Consider the following 19,539-nt stretch of genomic DNA (forward strand, 5'->3'; position numbering starts at 1 on the left):
TTTACTACTTGAATGCGAATCCCTTACAGCAAAACATAACTAGGCTGGGTACTTTCATCTTTGTTTTAGAGGTTGTGGATTGCCTGTAGAATATGGCAAACGTTTGCTTTACCAGGCTTTGCGATCAAATGGTTTTACTATCGTCACGTGATTTGTTCGATCTCAGGGATGAGTGATCGGCAATATTTCTGCACAGAGGTTGCGGTAGCAATTGTAGAAACAAATGTTTGCTTGTTCCTGGACTTTACAGGTGCAAAAAGCAGGATGAGAACAGTACTTATATTGCTAATTACACCCGGGAGTAACCTTAACAGAAACGACGATAGCAATGGAAGATGGAGTATTAAAGAAAGTGAAATAACATTTTCCTCGCTGATCCTTCGTCGGAACAAGAAATACATAGAATAATACACCGTATAGCGGATATTTTTTATTTTTATGAAGAAAAAAAAAAACAAAAAAAAAACATCCTTTGATAAATTAGGAGAAACCTGGAACATTCAATACATAAATATAATGATGGTGGTCATGATATTCGCAAAGTTCAAAAGTTTTCACAGTAGTTGAATAATACATGCTGTTTACATTCCCGGTTTTCACTTTTACAAATTATCAACAGGTGATGAAAAATTGTTTTGTACTTCGCCAGGGATGTTACCCAAGGGTACAACTTTATCCGAGCGAAAACGCTTGGTCCTTAGTCTTGATAAAAGATTGATATCATCGTTGCAAGTTTCTGTCATGGATTTTATTGAAGTCGTTGTGACAGCAGAGCACACTGACGGCGTCCTTGACCTTGCAGGGGGTGACAGCAGTCCACGGTCACTATAGTTGAGAATAGTTGGTGTTCCAATACCATGCTCAACATAATCTGCTCCTATTATTTCGTTTTCTTCGCTAAGCCGTAGACCGATTGTAAATTTTATTCCCTATGGAAAGTAATAAATAAAATTCATGCCTCATATGATAAAACTGAATTTAGTCATTTCATCACATTCATTCGTAAAATTCATTATCGTATAGATATTTTTTCAAAGATATATTTTACACATATCACTAATTCAATCAAGTGTATTTGATGTGTCATTAAAAGGGAAACATCTTTCTTTACTTATAAAATAATCAATGCCTTCGAGTGGCTTGTCACCTGACTCATCATGGTTCAGAGAACTAAACACGGCTGAATGAATATCCAAGAATATGAATGATGAACCCTTAGTAAATTTGACTCTAAACCACAAAAAGGCATATATTGTTTTCATTCTTGCTTGCTCATTGAAATATTTTGATAAAAATTATGTTGGACTTCATTTGTCCGAGGTAATGACCGTGCGTCATTCGACAATCTGACTTCATAATTGACGTCATACTACTCACTTACCGGTCCGCGCGTCCCTTTGTTTATCGCATGGCTTGACGCCTTCTTTTTTCTTTAGCTGCCATGTTAGAATTCAGATTGACATGTACGAAAGATTTTAAATCAATAACACAATAACAACATTTTGAATTATTACAATGTTAAAGAAAAGAAAAACGCTCAGAATAGTGTTTATCGCATTCTGATGGAGCTGATTCGTTCAAGCTATCTGTATTACAGAAGACTTATCAAAGTGATCTCGTAACTGAGATACATTTAGATCTACAAACATTACGAACATTTATACTTTACCAATAAAAGGACCCCGCTAACGACAGCGCTCCAAGCGATAATTACAAAGCATGCAAGCGTCTGGACACCAAGGAGATACATGCCGCCGCCGTGAAACAGACCGTCTCTGCCCTGGGTCGTGTTTTCTAGGGGATCATGGGCACCGAACAGTCCAACCGCCAACATACCCTGCACAAGGAAGACAGGGTCTTTTTTAAAAGGTTGAAATGGAAAGGCGAACATGGAGGCATACAAAGATGATCATTAAGTGCGGAATCGAACAGCGAGTGGGTTTAGAAAAAAAACAACATTTTTTTTGAAAGAAATGGCTGGAATGTAAGACCGATATTGTGGTCGAATTTTCCAAAAATATCTTCAGAACTGATAATGTTAGCATAAATGTATAAACTTCAGACAACTTGAAACTGGAACTGACTACACAGGTATCTAGCACCTGAAATTGTCACTCATTTGATATTCTTTAAGACCTATAGCCTTTCTATAAAGTGGACTTAGAGTGGAGAAACGATCTTAATGACCCTGATAATATTATCACCTGAAACAAAACTTTGATAAATGCAGTAATAAATACGGTTTGTGTAACAGGGAGGAAATCTCGGTACTGACCCACATACCACACACGCCATGCACGGCAATCGCTCCGACTGGGTCGTCCATCTTTATTTTGTTAATAAGGATCGCACTCATTATCGCCAATATACCTCCAATAAGGCCGATAATAACTGCTTCCCAGGGTTTTACAACAGCACAGCAAGCTGAAAGTACAATACAAATTATCTGTATAGCTTTTACAGTACATGTATAACAGTGTATAGACTCTCTGTACGCCCAAACGGAAGTCGCCAAAAACTAGGCGTTCAAAAATCAAAAACATAATTTTTTGCTGTCGCGGATGGCTTGGACTTTCTTTGTTTATGTTGTTAATATCGCATAAAGTAAGTGTATTTTTTAATTTACATATTGTCTAAGAGCTACTGTTTACGTAGATACCAAACACGCCTGCATGATAAAACTCATTATATACTTAATTTCAAGTTTAATCACGTGTTGATATTTGTAATGAAAGTATCAATTCTTTAAAATACATGTATCTTGAGCTTTTGCAAAGAATTGAAACCTTGGCTACTTCGTAGATAAATATCTTACGCGTCGATAAATACTAGCATGGCTCTATGGTAACGAGTACGTTTTCAGGAAAATGTGTTTTTCTGAGACATGTATGCCGATTACACTGCTCCACTATTCGATACATTACAGGCCCACTAATCGCAATTTTTAAAATCCGGACTGTACGCTTAGTCGAAAAACTGTACGCCTATTCAAAACTTCTTTTCATTCTTATATTTCAATGTTTTGACTTTCTTTTATGATAACCAACAGTTAAAAAATAAATAGTTACAATTTCTTTCGTTTTTAAAACAGTAATGGACCAGTCTAGATGTTATTACTGCAGTTTCGATTCCATGGCACTCCGCTTCACATAGGTTTGTGTTTATTAGTAAGCATTTATCAAATTAAATTGGTCTAGCGCAGCGCAGCCGCGCGACCAATTAAATTTGCTAAATGCGTACTAATTAATAAACTCTAGCCTGCATAGTGTTTGAAATTATTTTTTATAATAACGACTAGATTCTTTACACAGTTAGGAACATTAATCACTAACACATCATTCATGTAATCGTTACGTGGCACAACTCAGTGTTTGATCCATTTCCGGCATCTCAGAGACTTGTTCGAACTTCACGACGTGGACTTTGCGGTAATTGTTAATTTCAGTTTATTTTAATATCCGGCTCCAGAGCACCGCAGATATCATTCAAATTCAAGCAGATCGAAGCTAACATCTGGGTCTCCGGTGATAATTATTGCTGTTCTAAATGTATAACTTATTTGAATAAAAGCTACCATCGCCTTGGAAGTGAATAGAAGAGCACCGGCCTATTCTCCGGAAAAAAAGAAAAGCAAAGCAAAGTGTCTTATCAAACTGAGCGAAATAAATATATATATATTTCTCGCATGTTCGCGGACACACGCATACAGATTCTATTTCTTGTCCAAAACAAGGACATCGTTGGTGAAATAGACCAATAAATACTGTTTGACTGTCGCAAGTAAAATACAATATAAAACTTATATTTATTAATTCAATGAGTACAGTGTATGGAGCTTATAAGCCCAAACACTTCATCATTTCTTTATTGAATAGGCGTACAATGTTTTAGCGAATAGTGGAACAGTTTTATATCAAGTTTTGCGACTAGGCTGTCAGTGCAGAATTCAGATGCGTGTTTGATTAAACAATATTGCAACTATTTAGTATTGTAAATGCATATTTTTAGGTATAAACTCATGCGCATGGATTGATAATGAAACATTCAGAAGCGGTTCTGACACGAATTTCCTTCGTAATTCCAAAATAACGGGCATTTTTCACGAATGGTTCGTCTTTTGCTTTGACCATCTGTGTTTTTGGTGAAAATACGTTTTAATTTCAAGCGTTCATGTTTATTTAACAGTTGTGTTTTGCAGAGTCATTTATCATACACTGAAAAATATATACAACAAGAATATTTATTTCAAATTGCCAGAGAAAAACATAAAAATACTTACTACCGACAGCTTCCAAAAATTTAAAAAACGAAAGTGAACGTCTAGTTTTTGGCGACTTCTGTTTGGGCGTACAGAGAGTCTATACACTGTGTGTATGTTTTCTTTACAACAGCAACAACGCTCAGATGTACAAAATTAATTTGCTTTCCAGAACAGAAGAATTCCGGACTTCAGCCTTACGGGATTACAGCATGAACTGTCGAAGTGCAGTAAATGAGATTACTATATACAGCATGAACAGTCAAAGGTCAGTTACCGGGACTACAACCTAAACTGTCAAAGGGCAGTTAACGGGATTACAGCATGAACAGTCAAAGGTCAGTTACCGGGACTACAACCTAAACTGTCAAAGGGCAGTTAACGGGATTACAGCATGAACAGTCAAAAGTCAGTTACCGGGACTACAGCCTAAACTGTCAAAGGGCAGTTAACGGGATTACAGCATGAACAGTCAAAGGTCAGTTACCGGGACTACAACCTAAACTGTCAAAGGGCAGTTAACGGGATTAGAGCATTAACAGTCAAATTCAGTTACCGGGACTACAACCTAAACTGTCAAAGGGCAGTTAACGGGATTACAGCATGAACAGTCAAAAGTCAGTTACCGGGACTACAGCCTAAACTGTCAAAGGGCAGACAGAATGAACTGTTAAAGAGCACAGGTGGCAGTAACGTACCTAGGATACAGTATGGGTCCATGAGCCATATGCACTTAAATTTACTACAATTATAATGTTTTCTTAGGAAAAAATGACAAAAAGCCGTTTCGAAAAAAAAAAAAAAAATGCACCTGTGACAATGAACCATGAGAAAGGTAGCCTAAGGTAAGAACAGTTTGACATGTGCATTGCTTCCAGGTCCGTATATTTTTTTTCAAAACAATATTTCCTTATCAATGTTTGGCCGTCTTTTGGGCAAAAGAATAATCTTTCAGAAAAACCTTACTTCAAAGCCCAGTTCCAAACCGTTTACGCATCATGAGCGAGCAACGGCGTACGAAACGGTAGTGTTTTCTCTATCCGAATAAATTCCACCCTTACCAAAATGAAAAGTTTGCGGCAAATTTGCCGCAAAGTTGCGGTAAATTTGCCGCAAACATTTTAGTTCACCAGAACAAAGTAATAAATGTTTGCAGGAGTTCGCCGGTAGCGGAGACCTTTCGGCAAACGTTTCGGTGACTTTGCTGCAAACTCACCACAGACTTTACTGAATTAAGAGTTTGCCATAACATTGCCAGAAACTTTATCGCATGATTTTGTTCACCAAAACGTCACCAGAATCTTTTATCTAAATTTTCTTCTCCAAAACATCCGCCATATGATCTTTTAATTATCTGACCAGATGTGAAAGTTCGCCAGAGGATTGCCAGAACAGTATCACTTGATTTGTTTTTATTGGCTGCATAGATTTTGGCTCCATTTTCAAACTGCCAAACAGTAGTTGAACATCGATGTATTAACATAAATTATTTATGTTTCTTTACTAAACAAAAACTTCCACAAAAAGACGGATAAATCACCGAAGTATACTGTGTTTAATTCCGTGGATAAATGTTGCGATGTAAGGTTAGTTTTCATATTATTACGCATGCAAAAGCAGAATGATTTTTATACGGTTAGCCTTTGTTTATTTCAGATATGTGTCACCTAAAGACCATTAGATACAATAGATTGCAATAAATAATTTAGTGAATCTGCAAATTTATTAAGACATTTGCACACAGAGGAAATTTTTGCAAATCAGTTATCAGCTTTCACAACGGTTCCTTTAAAATATTTAAAGAGTTTCAAACACATGTAAGCATAAAATATATTTACTAACGACATACTTTTTCATAATGATCTCGTGCATTTGTATTTTTTCTTTATAATTATTTAGAAAAGATAAATCATTATTAGCAGAGAACATTTTGCTAATTTATAGCCCTTTCTTATTCTTCTTGAAGATATATCCTTTGTTCTTCAAAAACAAAAGGTCTGTTACTTTAGCGCCAAAAGTTTGCAGCAAATTTGCGGCAAACAAATTTGCATAATTGTTTGCCGCAAAGTCGCCGCAAACTAATTTGCATAAATAAGTTTCCAAAAGCTCGCCAGAACATTGCCAGAAGTTCGCCAGAAAGGTTTTGGCGAATTTGCGGCAAACTTTACCATGCAAATTAGGTTTGCCGCAAATTTGCTGCAAACTTCATTTGCATATTCATTTGCATAAATTGTTTGCGGCAAATTTGCCGCAAACTAATTTGCATGGTAAAAGTTTGCCAAAAGAAAGTTTGCGGCAAATTCACCAAAACATTTGCGGCAAATTTGCCGCAACGTTCGCCGGAAGCCTGATATTTTGGTAAGGGCGCACACATTTTTCGCACCGAAGTCTCCCCACTAAAACAAAATCAAGTATACCATGCCAGTTAAAATAGCGCTACAAGCAGTCAGAATAATATGCTAAATGTAAACTAACAAGACTAAAAATAAGGTTCAATTCTACTTAGTTACTTACCAGTTGCTATTTAATTTGAATTTGGTAAATAATCTTCGTGAGCCATCGCTGCTTGTTTATATTCGGTTACTCTTCGGATTTTATCGCTACGTTCGAAATACGTAAACCGTCTCCGCCAATGAAAGCGTTCTTTACAACCACCGTCTTGTCATCGGTAATCATGGCAGGCGAAGGTAATTTGCGAAAGTGAAAAAGTTAAATAGCGAATTTGTAAGTAACAAAGTAGGATTGAACCTGATTTTTCGGATTTGTTAGTTTGCGTTTAGCCTGTTTTGAACAGTAATAACGTTATTTTAAACTGGCACGGTGTGCTTAATGTGTTTTAGGGGAGAGACTTCGGTGCGAAAAATGTGTGGGATTTATTCGGATAGAGAAAACAGTACCGTTTCGTACGCCGTTGCTCGCTCATGATGCGTAAACGGTTTGGAACTGGGCTTTGAAGTAAGGTTTTTCTGAAAGATTATTCTTTTGCCCGAAAGACGGTCAATCCCTGATAAGGAAATATTGTTTTGAAAAAAATATACGGACCTGGAAACAATGCACATGTGAAACTGTTCTTACCTACCTTTCTCATGGCTTATTGTCACAGGTGCAATTTTCTTTCAAAATGGCTTTTTGTCATTTTTTTCTTAAGAAAACATTATAATTGTAATAAATTTAAGTGCATATGGCTCATGGACCCATACTGTATCCTAGGTACGTTACTGCCACCTGTGTTAAAGGGCAATTAACGGGACTATAACACGAAGTTTCAAAAGACACGTAACAGAACTACACCATGAACTTTCAAAGTGCAGTTAAGGCGACTACAGCCTAAACTGTCAAAGGGCAGTTAACATGGTTACAGCATTAACTGTCAAAAGTCAGTTAGCTTGACTAAAGCACGAATTTTCAAGGGACACTTAACAGAAATACAGCATGAACGTTCAAAGTGCAGATAACGGAGTACAGTATGAATTGCAACATGAACTTACCTGTGATGCCAACAAGCGCTCCCAGGATACTGTTTACCAAATATCCCACATCAAACACCCCTTTCTTTATGACATACCTAAAATAAACATTATTTTAATGCGATAATGATTGTTTTCATCACTTCTACTTTCAGTCCAAATGCGATGCATTCCATCAAAGAAAAGGACTTAATATTGATACAAATAAGGTAATATTGAAACAAGTTTATAGATTTCATTTAACATAAGTAAAATTCGATTTGTGTTATTAATTATTGATGGTTTGAGATCATTTATGAGACAGTTATAAAATGGTCGAAACACAAAACGCGCTGACTGAGAAAGGGCCTAACATGAGCAGAAAGGATCTGCTATAGTTTCCTTCGAATATAACTTAGTTTTTTAACATTTTTATTTCAAATAAAGAGAAAATAAATCATATATGATAAGTAGAATATCTGATATTTTTGAATGAATTATAATCCAACAGTCAGTATACAAAATGCACTGATCGCATGTCACACTGGCAGAAGCACGAGGTGCAAGACAAGGTATAGGACATGGTATAGTAAATAAATTTGCTACATGTTCATCATAAAATAAACAATCTGTCACACACAGTCACGCCAATTTTGAGCAAACATTTAACTATCGTATGTCAATAACGTTAAAACAACAACAAAAATACCAAGAAAAGTAGGGATTATGTACATTACAAGAGGTATTTTTATCTGACAACACCAGCAAACGTCTTCCAAACTGATATCTAAACTGATCATTAAACTATGGGTATCGACACATGCGTAATAAGGCAGGCTTACATTCCCGACACAGCACATTGAAAATGCTACTAAAATACCAGGTATCGATGCACAATGTAGTAAAAACAGGGACTGATCTAATACATGAAACTGTCATTTTTGCTGGTAAAAATGAAAAATATCTGTCTGACATTATCTAGTGCTGCTTGTTGACCCCATACATGTACTAGAGTCACTCCCCCAACATAACGGTACGACATAACAGTACGATCGCAATGCCTTGCTTCGAAATGTGTCGCGATATCGTTATGTTGTGTCCAATGTCATCTGTAAACACTAACGTTAACATTACAGTAGCAAAGTAGAAAAAAGAGAATGAGGTGGGGCTGGGGTGTTGGGGGACTTTATTTTTGCAAGATGAAAATAGAACCTTACGAAAACAGAATACCGATAATTCCTCCACCCATCGAACCGTTCAATGTCGTGATCGCTGCCCTGAAATAAAGTGAAATGAATACAAAAATGGTTCGCTCAATAAAATAGTTCACTTGCCAAATATAATTCATACGATAAACATGATTTACTTGAGGTATTTTTATGTTTCTACTTGGTAAACATGTTTCTTTTCATAAACATGATAAACAAAAGTGCAAGAATGTCACAATATACGCCCGTCACAGCAAATTTCTTTACTCTAGCACCTGTATTTGCAAATGGAATTTTAATTTTGTGGTTGTTTAGTAATAACTGTAAGTGTTTTGTTTTTCTAAGTTCACAAAAAAACTCTTTACCAGGTAGAGATACCTTAAAATACACCTAAAATTGGAAAGTAACATCTATGTTGTACCACAGAAATGTGGTCTTGGTTTTTCCGTACGGTCAATTATAAAAAAAAGTTACAATATAAGTTATTTATAGTAACAACTAAGGGAAGTTAATCTTAAAAAAAAAAAAAAAATTGTAAGTCCTCACAAAAATCTTTACCAGGTAGAGACTGGTCAAAATACACCTCAAAATTGGATGTAGCATGCATGTTGTACTACAGAAAAGTGGTCTCGATTTTTCCCTACGACTAGTTATGAAAAAGTTACAAAATAAGCTATTTATAGTAACAACAAACGGAAGTAATTCTAAAGAAGGGAACTGCGCATGACACTTCGTCTCATGATGGTGTATAATTGTGTCAAGTTACATCATAATCCCTCCATGCATGAAGAAGAAATGCTTCGGACAAAGTCATTCTTGTATCTGACCTTTGGCCTCTAAGTGTGACCTTGACCTTAGACCTAGGGACCTAGTTCTTGCGCATGACACTACATCTCATGGTGGTGAACATTTGTGCCAAGTTATATCAAAATCCCTCTATGCATGAAGAAGAAATGCTCCGGACAAGGTTTGCATTCTTGTATCCTTTGACCTCTAAGTGTGACCTTGACCTTAGACCTAGGGACCTGGTTCTTGCGCATGACACTACGTCTCGTGGTGGTGAACATTTGTGCCATGTTATATCAAAATCCCTCTATGCATGAAGAAGAAATGCTCTGGACAAGGTTTTCATTCTTGTATCCTTTGACCTCTAAGTGTGACCTTGACCTTAGACTTAGAGACCTGGTTTTTGCGCATGACACTCCGCCTCATGGTGGTGAACATTTGTGCCAAGTTATATCAAAATCCCTCTATGCCTGAAGAAGAAATGCTCCGGACAAAGTTTTCATTCTTGTATCCTTTGACCTCTAAGTATGACCTTGACCTTAGACCTAGGGACCTGGTTCTTGCGCATGACACTCCTTCTCATGATGATGAACAATTGTGCCAAATTTCATCAAAATCCCTCTATGCATGAAGAAGATATGCTCCGGACAAAGTCATTATTGAATTTGACCTTTGACCTCTAAGTGTGACCTTGACCTTAGACCTAGAGACCTGGTTCTTGCGCATGACACTCCGTCTCATGATGGTGAACAACTGTGCCAAGTTTCATCAAAATCCCTTCATGCATGTAGAAGATATGCTCCGGACAAAGTCTGTGGACGCCGCCCGCCCGCCCGCCAGGGGCGTTCCCATAATACGTCCCGTTTTTCAAACGGGCGTATAAAAATACGTTTATATGATACTAAAGACGATACAATTATATAAAATACACAAGGCATAGCTACAAATGGGTCTTTCTGTATGTCATTAATTATCTGCGTACGGTTAAAATGCAAAAATGCATCACACGAGAAATTGACAGAACGTTGTGACTTACTTTGCTGCTAATTTCCATTTTCCTCCCGATATACCAAAGGTACTTCCACAGTTAAACGCTAGCCATCCCCACCTGTACTTGGGGAAAAATGGAAATAATAATCAAATTAGAAACTTAGTGATGGTTCTAATACTCTCGGGTGATATTAAGAGTTTACACATGTACAAATGGACTAGGGTAGTGTTTAGAGTTCACACCAATACAATGATGATGCTCACACTTCCGTGCACGATACATACATACATCTACTGGAATATTGTAAGTTTGGTAGAAAAACGACAATTTTCTTAATTTTAGACATAACCTTATATTAATTTATTAATTAAAAACTTACCATAACATGAACATTCCAATGAGTGCATTTGTTGGATTACCCATCGGTAAAGGATTTTCTGTAGCCTTTTGTCCTTCTCTATATCGCCCGTGACGAGGTTTAAGAAGAAATGTTGCAACAAATGCTGACACTCCCCCAACTAAATGGACCGCCCCACTTCCAGCTATATCTACAACCCCAAGAGTCCTTAAAAATCCATTTGACGCCCATTCCCAGTGAGCGGGTATGCAGTAAACAATTGTGTTTAGAAACGAAAACACGATGTAACTTAACAATTTGGTTCTCTCTGCCATTGCTCCAGACACTATAGTAGTGGCTGTTGTCGCAAAAGACAATTGAAATACATAAGTTGAGAAGATAATACCCATGTCTGACTGCGATGCGTCCACAAAGAAATACCCGACCCCACAGAATGGGTTTGTACCAGGACTATTGCCAAAACTAAGACCAAATCCGAAAGCCCAATATGTGATGCCACCAAACACAACGTCGACTGCATTTTTCACCATGATGTTTACTTCGTTTCTTCTAGATACGCATCCTGCTTCTAACAGTCCAAAACCTGAAAATATAAAATAAACGGTAAAGTGTAAAGTGTACGTAATGTTGAAAAATTTTGTTGCATTTGGGGTTAAAGTTCAGGTCACGTCGCGACTTCTCTGCTTCACGGCGGAGGACCTAGGCAGAACCATCGACATCCGAAAGCTAGGCGGATTGTTTCCTCACGTGGAAGAATAATACATCTCTTTCGCAGTTTCTATCCCACTGCAGCGAAGCATCCCAACCACACAGCAACAAGTGGTTTACAAGCCGAAGATGATACACATGTTACATTTACCCTTGTTGATCATGTATTGCTACGAGTGCACTACATAGTATCATTGACTGACGTTACTGTAGATTACTATTTAAATGATTTATATAATTATAAGTCTAGTATATATTAATTCTAGCAATTTGATTGTTTAGCCGAGACGCTGACTCATCGGTGAATTTATTTTATCATTTTAGTTCGTCTAAGTATTTTTAGTTTTTATTTTATTACTTTTTAAATTATTTTGTTATTTTATTTCATCATTTCTATACAAGTAATTATTAAGTGTCATACATGGCCTCAAAACTGTTCACTGTTCCTACCCTATGTAAATCAGCAAAGTCACTTTAACCCTTACCATGCTGTACACGACTGATTCTTCCTTTGCAAGACCAAGATCAGCCTGCACATCCGAGTTCGCTATTCAGTCAATAAATATTTTGTAAACATTCCTTCAAATGATAAATGGTACTGCCCAAATTGGAAGATGGACCAGTCCTTTATAGAAATTTAGCATGGTAAGGGTTTATTATAAGAATATGTTTTGTAGGGGTACAATTTGGATGAAAACAAAATACAGTATCGCATTTCGTATTTGATACCGTATTTCCAATTCAACTGATGTGCTTACTTTTTGTTCCAGCATTTATCAGGATACACTTTACAATCCGTGGCCATATACTTTATAAACTATAGGTACCCTTAATTAATTAGATATCAGTTCATAATTTTCCATTTATCGCGGCTACAAAACCCTAGCTCCACCACCAAAATATCGTAATATTCAAAGGAGCTGAAAATATTTCGGTAGTGTATCTACCACTGGATTCAAAATGGAATGTATTTTGGATTCAAAATGAAATGTATTTATTGATAGAACTCTTTTCGAAAATCGAAGAATAAAGTGCCATAAAAGAACATTTTACGACGGGTTGACTGTTATTTCGTTAAAATATTTTATAATAGAAAATGGAAGAACAGCCTCAAACTGTTATTAAATTTATGCAAATATTATGCAAACTGTGGTGCCAAGAGTTTTTCCATTGATTTGGACGTTTGCACATATTGATATAGGTCGGTATTTAAACTCATTTCACTGCATAGACACACTATAAGAACATTATCGTGCATGCAAATAGTCCTAATAATTATGATGCTTATACAGGTAACATTAGTTATTTTCGATAAAATCTCCCTTCAAAAAGATATGCCATTATTTTTAAAAGTGGTGGCGTTATCGCATCAGCGATGGAGCTATAAAACTGATAGCGCGCTGTATTTTTAGTTAATGTTAAATGTCTCACTAGGTAGTTATATGTATGAGTATGCTTCCAGGGAGTTTTGTCATTTACCTTTTTATTCTCGTGTCTTAAAAACTATTTTAGAATTAAGACAGACAAGTCTGTTAAAAATTAGTAAACGTTTAATTTTCAAATCATACAAAACTTTTATATCTGGTAAGTTCTGCATACACTGTTTATTCATTGCAGATGGGGAGTTTCAAGCTGAAAAGGTAAAAAAAAAAAGAAGTAACAGCTAAAACGAAGAGAACAAGTTTTTCTAGGCCCTATTCTCCGGACAATTAGTTTCAATAAACACAGTTACACCATGGAGTTCAAGTTCAACAACATGAAAACAGACACTAAAAATACCGCTATGTGAAAGGGCTAAATTTGTTCACCGATGAAAGGATGTGTCATGGAACTGAAATCATCTTCCAACCAACACAAACTGAAACTGACAAAGCATTCACTAACAAATTTTTAAAATCAAATAACAATTAAGATATTGAACGATTTCAATGAAGAAAATGAATATGAAGAGACACTTGAAAATGATAGCGACATGGAGGAATGTGACCACTAACTGCATTCATTTGATGCAAATGAATCCTCTGCAATACATTTATATAATATTTACACAAACAGTCCTCTAAATTCTTCTACTTATGATATTTATAGTGCACTTATGTCTATTAAAGATATAAACTTTGCCAGTGTTTCTTAGAATTTATTAATTAAACCTAGCGTTATACGCAAAAGAAACTTATGAAAACAAAACTTACATGTTCTTCAATGTGTCACAACTGGCCATCAGAGTTTGCTTTCGTAAACACTTATTTTATTACTTGTCACATGTGGAAATGTTGAATTCTTGTTAACCCAGGGCTAGGGGGCTTGGACGTGAGCCTACATTCCCACTACCGTCCATGAATAGGCTATACTAAACCGAGTCTGTAACATTTTCATTTTCTTTTTACTTTTCTGTTTGAAAATCTTACATCTAACATTTTTTTTTGAATAAGACACAGCCTATTATAAGAGAACAAATTTGTTTGATATCAAATGACTTCTTTGGTCTTACGCCGGATTGAGAAAACATATTTTGGGATAGGATAACAAAACGTTCAACAACATGAAATACTACCAGCAATGAATTGCTTTCACATGCAACGCCAAATGGCTCTTCGTCTGCATTGTTTATATGCAAGTCTTTGATTTTTTGGTATTGTTATTGGGATAAAAAACATGAAGATAAACTTGAGAATTATTGTTTTATGATAAATGGTATGTTTAGAATTCAAATAAGTAGTATCCATGCTTATTCAAAAGATAATCTTTTAGCAACTGCATTTTTGTACCGAAGGAATATTGCAAAATACATTAAAGGACTTGTATTAAATAAACGTTTTCAAGACCATATTTTTCGGAAATCATATTATCCACACCCGTGCGAAGAATGCGATCATATAGGAATGTGAGTGTTCAGGTGACCAGGTTATATTTAATTCACACTTTTTATCCAAGTCTATTAAAGATGGTAAATCAGAGTGCAATATATTTAACTGATATTATTTCCAGTCGAAACTAGAATATTTGCAGGCTGTTTCGTTTCCAATTTATTTCAATTCGATTGTGATGAAAGCTAGAACCTTATCTAAATCGCTCGAGATCGCCTTCTTGTGCTTCTGAAACAATAAAGCCGTTAAAATATTTAATCAGACGCGGTGGCATTTGTGAAGTTTAATCTATTGTTGTTTCTCGCCATGAGAAAACCAACATAGTGGATTTGCGACCAGCATGGATCCAGACCAGCCTGCGCATCCGCGCAGTCTGGTCAGGATCCGATGCGCAGGCTGGTCTGGATCCATGCTGTTCGCTAACAGTTTCTCTGATTGCAATAGGCTTTGAAAGCGAACGGCATGGATCCTGACCAGACTGCGCGGATGCGTAGGCTGGTCTGGATCCATGCTGGTCGCAAACCCACTATGTTGGTTTTCTCATGGCACGGCTCAATTATAACCAGTGCCATAAAATGTAGATTCATAACAAACTGGTTTCCAAAAGTACATTAAATGCACTCGGTGAGTTTTTGTCTAACGTACGTGTTACATTTGTTTCCAAATCATTGGCTATGATTTTAGACCGAACCTTTCTTTCTAGTACGTAAAGATAGCCACAGCGTCTTTCCTTATACACTGCATGTAAACAAATGCTCCGCCTATGTTTGGAGGTAAAGTTGAAGATAGAGCCAATGATACATGTATTTCCACAAAGAAAGAGGGAGAGTTGACTTGATATTTTCTGTACCAAATTTAAGCCTTGTTTCATTGAACAGGCACTGTGGGTCAACAGAGAAATAATTCTACCGTATATATATGGAAACTGAATAGCAGAGAAAAAAGACTTTTGAAAGTGGTCACAAAGAGCCGATTCAAAACGGGAGCTGGCATCTTGCCAGATAATCCACCCCTAATATGCACAATTTAAAGATTTCACAGAGACAAAAACCGATTTCTCTGAGAAACATACTTAATTACAAAATAAAATATGTGACTTGCTGATGGTTTTCACTCGTCTGATGGTAGGTGTGCAACTTGTTTTGCAAAAGAGGTGGAACCAGTGCACTCAGAACCAGCATTATGTTTAACACCCATACTTAACAGTATTACATGTATCAACGAGCAATAAGTTAAACTTACAAATATCGTTCATTTCACTACAAATCTTATACAGAACACATCAAATATTTGATAACTCTTTTCAGGGCAATGGCACAATTGGACATGCCAGCTAAGTTGCACGATGCCTATACTCGTAAGTAAGTTGTTTTCCCCCTATATGATGAAACAGTAATTTCTTTAAATGATAACACTGACAGAAATTGTTGTATAATATTTTGGAAAGTTCAAATGTTTTAATTGTTTACCTAAAAGGCTAACAACAAGCTTTTAAATACCTTTTAGTAAATATTTTGTGTAATTGATTTCCTACGGAAGCCTATTAGGGACGTTTTGTCTTAGTTTTTATGCATTACCTCTTATGTGTGATGTATTATGCGTTACGTATTATTTATTACCTCTTAGATTATACACGTAAGATAGAGGTGAAGCGGGAAATATGAACTGAATCCTTTATATGTGGAATGTATAAAGTTTTCTTTCACAAAGCTCGATCGAAAAGCTGTTAACTGGAATCTACATTCCGCATGGAAAGCCTGATCTAATGTTCTTTGTTACCAAAGTATTTGATTGTATCATTTTGGCAAGAAAAATAGCTAAGAAGACGTCAATATATGCTGTGAAATGTGTGGTTCTCGTAGGAAGATATATAGTCAAGACTCTGAATGTCTAGTAAGACTGCTCAAACCAATAGTGTTCAAATTTCCATACATGTACAATATGCTATATAGAGAGCTATTAACACTGATCGAAGAAAAGTTTGATTTAATCACTTACTAACAAAATGAAAAGATCTTCCATTTCATTATATTATTTTTCCTTGCATCTGTGAAATAAAGGTACTGTTGGATATGATACAGATTTGGTTAGGGGAAACACTTCTATGACGTTTGAATCAATTCCTTTGCCTCAGGGAAACTGTATGTAAATTTATCTTGGGCTTAGAATATTTTCATCGAAATTCTTAGTTGAAAAAGGGACACTAAACTGCCGAAGTGATATGTGTTTTGTTTTTAAATGTTGGTGTAAGGTGTTAAATAGCTTTTAATACTAGTGAAGTTATAAATACGCTGGAATGATGCATCAGTCCTTAGTGGGCGCGAACTGCGAATTCCTACTTAAGTCTAATTTATCAGCTTTTGCATATATAAAATGTAGTTTACATAATTTTGCATTAGGTATTTCATCTTACATCTTATGTCTAAGGCATTAGGCATTAGGTATTTCATCTTATGTCAAAGATATTAGGAATTAGGTATTTCATCTTATGTCTAAGGACTAACTAGTATAAAAAAACAACAGAAAATAAGAAATGGGTTTTATTTAGTCTGTTTATGGGCAGTAATAAAATATATAATGCTGCAAATGTCCTTTTGCGCCAGTTTAAGCAATTCTCTATTTTTACGAACAGTCAAACCCCGTCTTCCTTTTACAATAAGTATATTTTAACTATGTCATGGTCTGGTTTTGTAAACTCTAACCACAATACCAGATGTACAACGTAACATGTTTAATAACAATCCTAGGTCTGATGACTCTAGTTTAAATACTTTTTGAGATATACATGACATATTTTCAGACAGACATACGGACAAGAACAATTCTAGGACTCCCATAAAACAACAAGAAACAAAAGCTGTCTGTTGACAGTGCACTCGACAATTCGAAGAATTGATGGAAGTATGGGTTCAAAATATTAAGATTTTCTGACAAAAGAAAAAAAAACAAAAACAAACAATCCACCTGTATTTGTGGATCTGGATATGTCTTGCACTATATGGCAATGTGTGGCCATAATGGTAAGCAAGTGTTCAAAGTTTCGAAGTTATATATAAAACATTTTAGACAAAATATGGAATTGTATGCGAAACGTAACTAATTTTTATCCCAAAAGAAAACGCAATGACTGAGCTAAAGACCTTGTCCTAGCTATGTAGTCTTGCCTACATATTTTTTCTATGATGGTAAACAAGTGGTCATCAGAAAAAGTTGTTTAAAGGTATTTCTATTTCTGTCTCTAAGAGCTTCAGAAAGGGATCAAATGCCCCGTGTTTAAACTACAGACAAAGTTTGATGAAAATTCAGCAACAGACTTCATGAAAAAAATGTTTAAAGGTATCTCTGTGTTTAGCTCTAGAGGACCCTACAAGGGGACCATTGCGCGTTTTGTAACAAATTTGGAAATGACCTTATAATGGTGGTACAGATTAGGTTTGATCAAGATCCATCATGATGTTCAAAGCAGAAGTCGTTTAAAGCTTTTTCCTAGTTTTAGCTCTAGTGGTCACCAAAAGGGGTAAAGTGCCACAAGCAGTAATCGTTAACGTCCGCCAATTTTGTTTCCCTATTGAGAACTAGGCAAATCTAACTTTTGATAAGTAACACACAATATACAACATCTAAGAGGTAATACGTAACATGTAAGAGGTAACTGATAGTACGTAACACATAATATGTCATACATAAGAGGTTATGCATAAAAACTAAGACAAAATGTCCCGCTATGATGAAATAAAATGTTTCGTACTGTTACGTTGGCGAGCGCGCCATTAACAAAGATTTCATTCTGGCGTCCAAGACGAAATAAAATGATTCATTGTCATGCGCGGAAATGCGACATAATGAAGCATTTTATTATATATTTATTATCATTATTTATTAGTATTCATTTTGACACTGTTGGCAGCAACACCAATAATTTTGCTGAAAATTGTAAGTTCATAAACAATATATTGTTATTTTCATATATGTACTGTAAACACAGTTCTTTTGATATTTGCAAAATTACAAATGTCAGATCTACATGTAGCTGTTTTGATGTGTATATTTTTATACCGATTAGCTTAATCATGAAGAAAGTTAGAACATAAAGATGGAATTGTTTCAGTAGTTTTTATAATTTCTTTTTTAAATTTTAATCTTTGTTGTACGGTCTCCACTATTTTTATATTTTATATTTAGACAACAGTTTTTTCTGAACCACTAGCAGGGTATTCCACACAGAATTGACCTATCTACATGTCCTACTGTTTGTCTCACAGGCAATATGAATTCAGTCTTCATCTTCCAAGAGTTAGATCTAAGATATATAATGTACACTTTTGTAAATGATTGAATTTTAAGATATATGTGATATTTTGATTTTATGAGAAAATGTAATATTAACACAAAATATTGCTGTGAAGAGCTACTAGCATTGCATTATGTTGCCAGAAATCACACGACAGATCTATGCTTGACATTTAAATAACATTTTCAAAATGAATAAAAGCATTACGTAATTTGTCATGAAAATACATGTTACACACCAACACTACAATTTGGGGTTTCATTTCAAGCTGACTTTACAGTGTGTTTGTTTGACTGAGCATCACATATAACCCTCACGTAATTAATATAAGTCAGTGGTAAAACTGAATACATTTAAAAGCTTGAGTGTTGAATTTGCATGCATATCAGAATGGAAAATGATAAATTTGGGCGAGACGATAACTGATTGAACGTAATGTTGCGACAGTTATGTTTTTTTTGTTGTTTTTTTTTAATTTGACGCGTGAACATTCTGCTGAATTTGCTAAATCTTGTATTTTCGCACGTATACAAGTCCATCCCTAGCTTTTATTATATTTGACTGGCATATCATAGTAGGTTGTCCTCCTTGATAATTATGCGATAATAATATTGGTTTCCCCGAGT

At 35.6% G+C, this 19,539-nt stretch overlaps 1 protein-coding gene across 1 annotated transcript; it reads right to left on the reverse strand.

Moving 5' to 3' along the window:
- Positions 1-290: 290 nt before the first annotated feature.
- LOC123565351 (putative ammonium transporter 3) lies at positions 291-11,626 on the reverse strand. The gene is made up of 7 exons (XM_045359217.2): positions 11,069-11,626; positions 10,735-10,806; positions 8,922-8,981; positions 7,747-7,823; positions 2,276-2,424; positions 1,670-1,837; positions 291-929 (listed from the first exon to the last, which is right to left on the reverse strand). The coding sequence occupies exons 1-7, from the start codon at positions 11,575-11,577 to the stop codon at positions 603-605; spliced, it is 1,362 nt and encodes a 453-aa protein (XP_045215152.2). The 5' UTR covers positions 11,578-11,626; the 3' UTR covers positions 291-602.
- Positions 11,627-19,539: the final 7,913 nt, after the last annotated feature.

The sequence above is a fragment of the Mercenaria mercenaria genome, chromosome 8 (genome assembly GCF_021730395.1).
Source record: "Mercenaria mercenaria strain notata chromosome 8, MADL_Memer_1, whole genome shotgun sequence".
Lineage (NCBI taxonomy): Eukaryota > Metazoa > Mollusca > Bivalvia > Venerida > Veneridae > Mercenaria > Mercenaria mercenaria.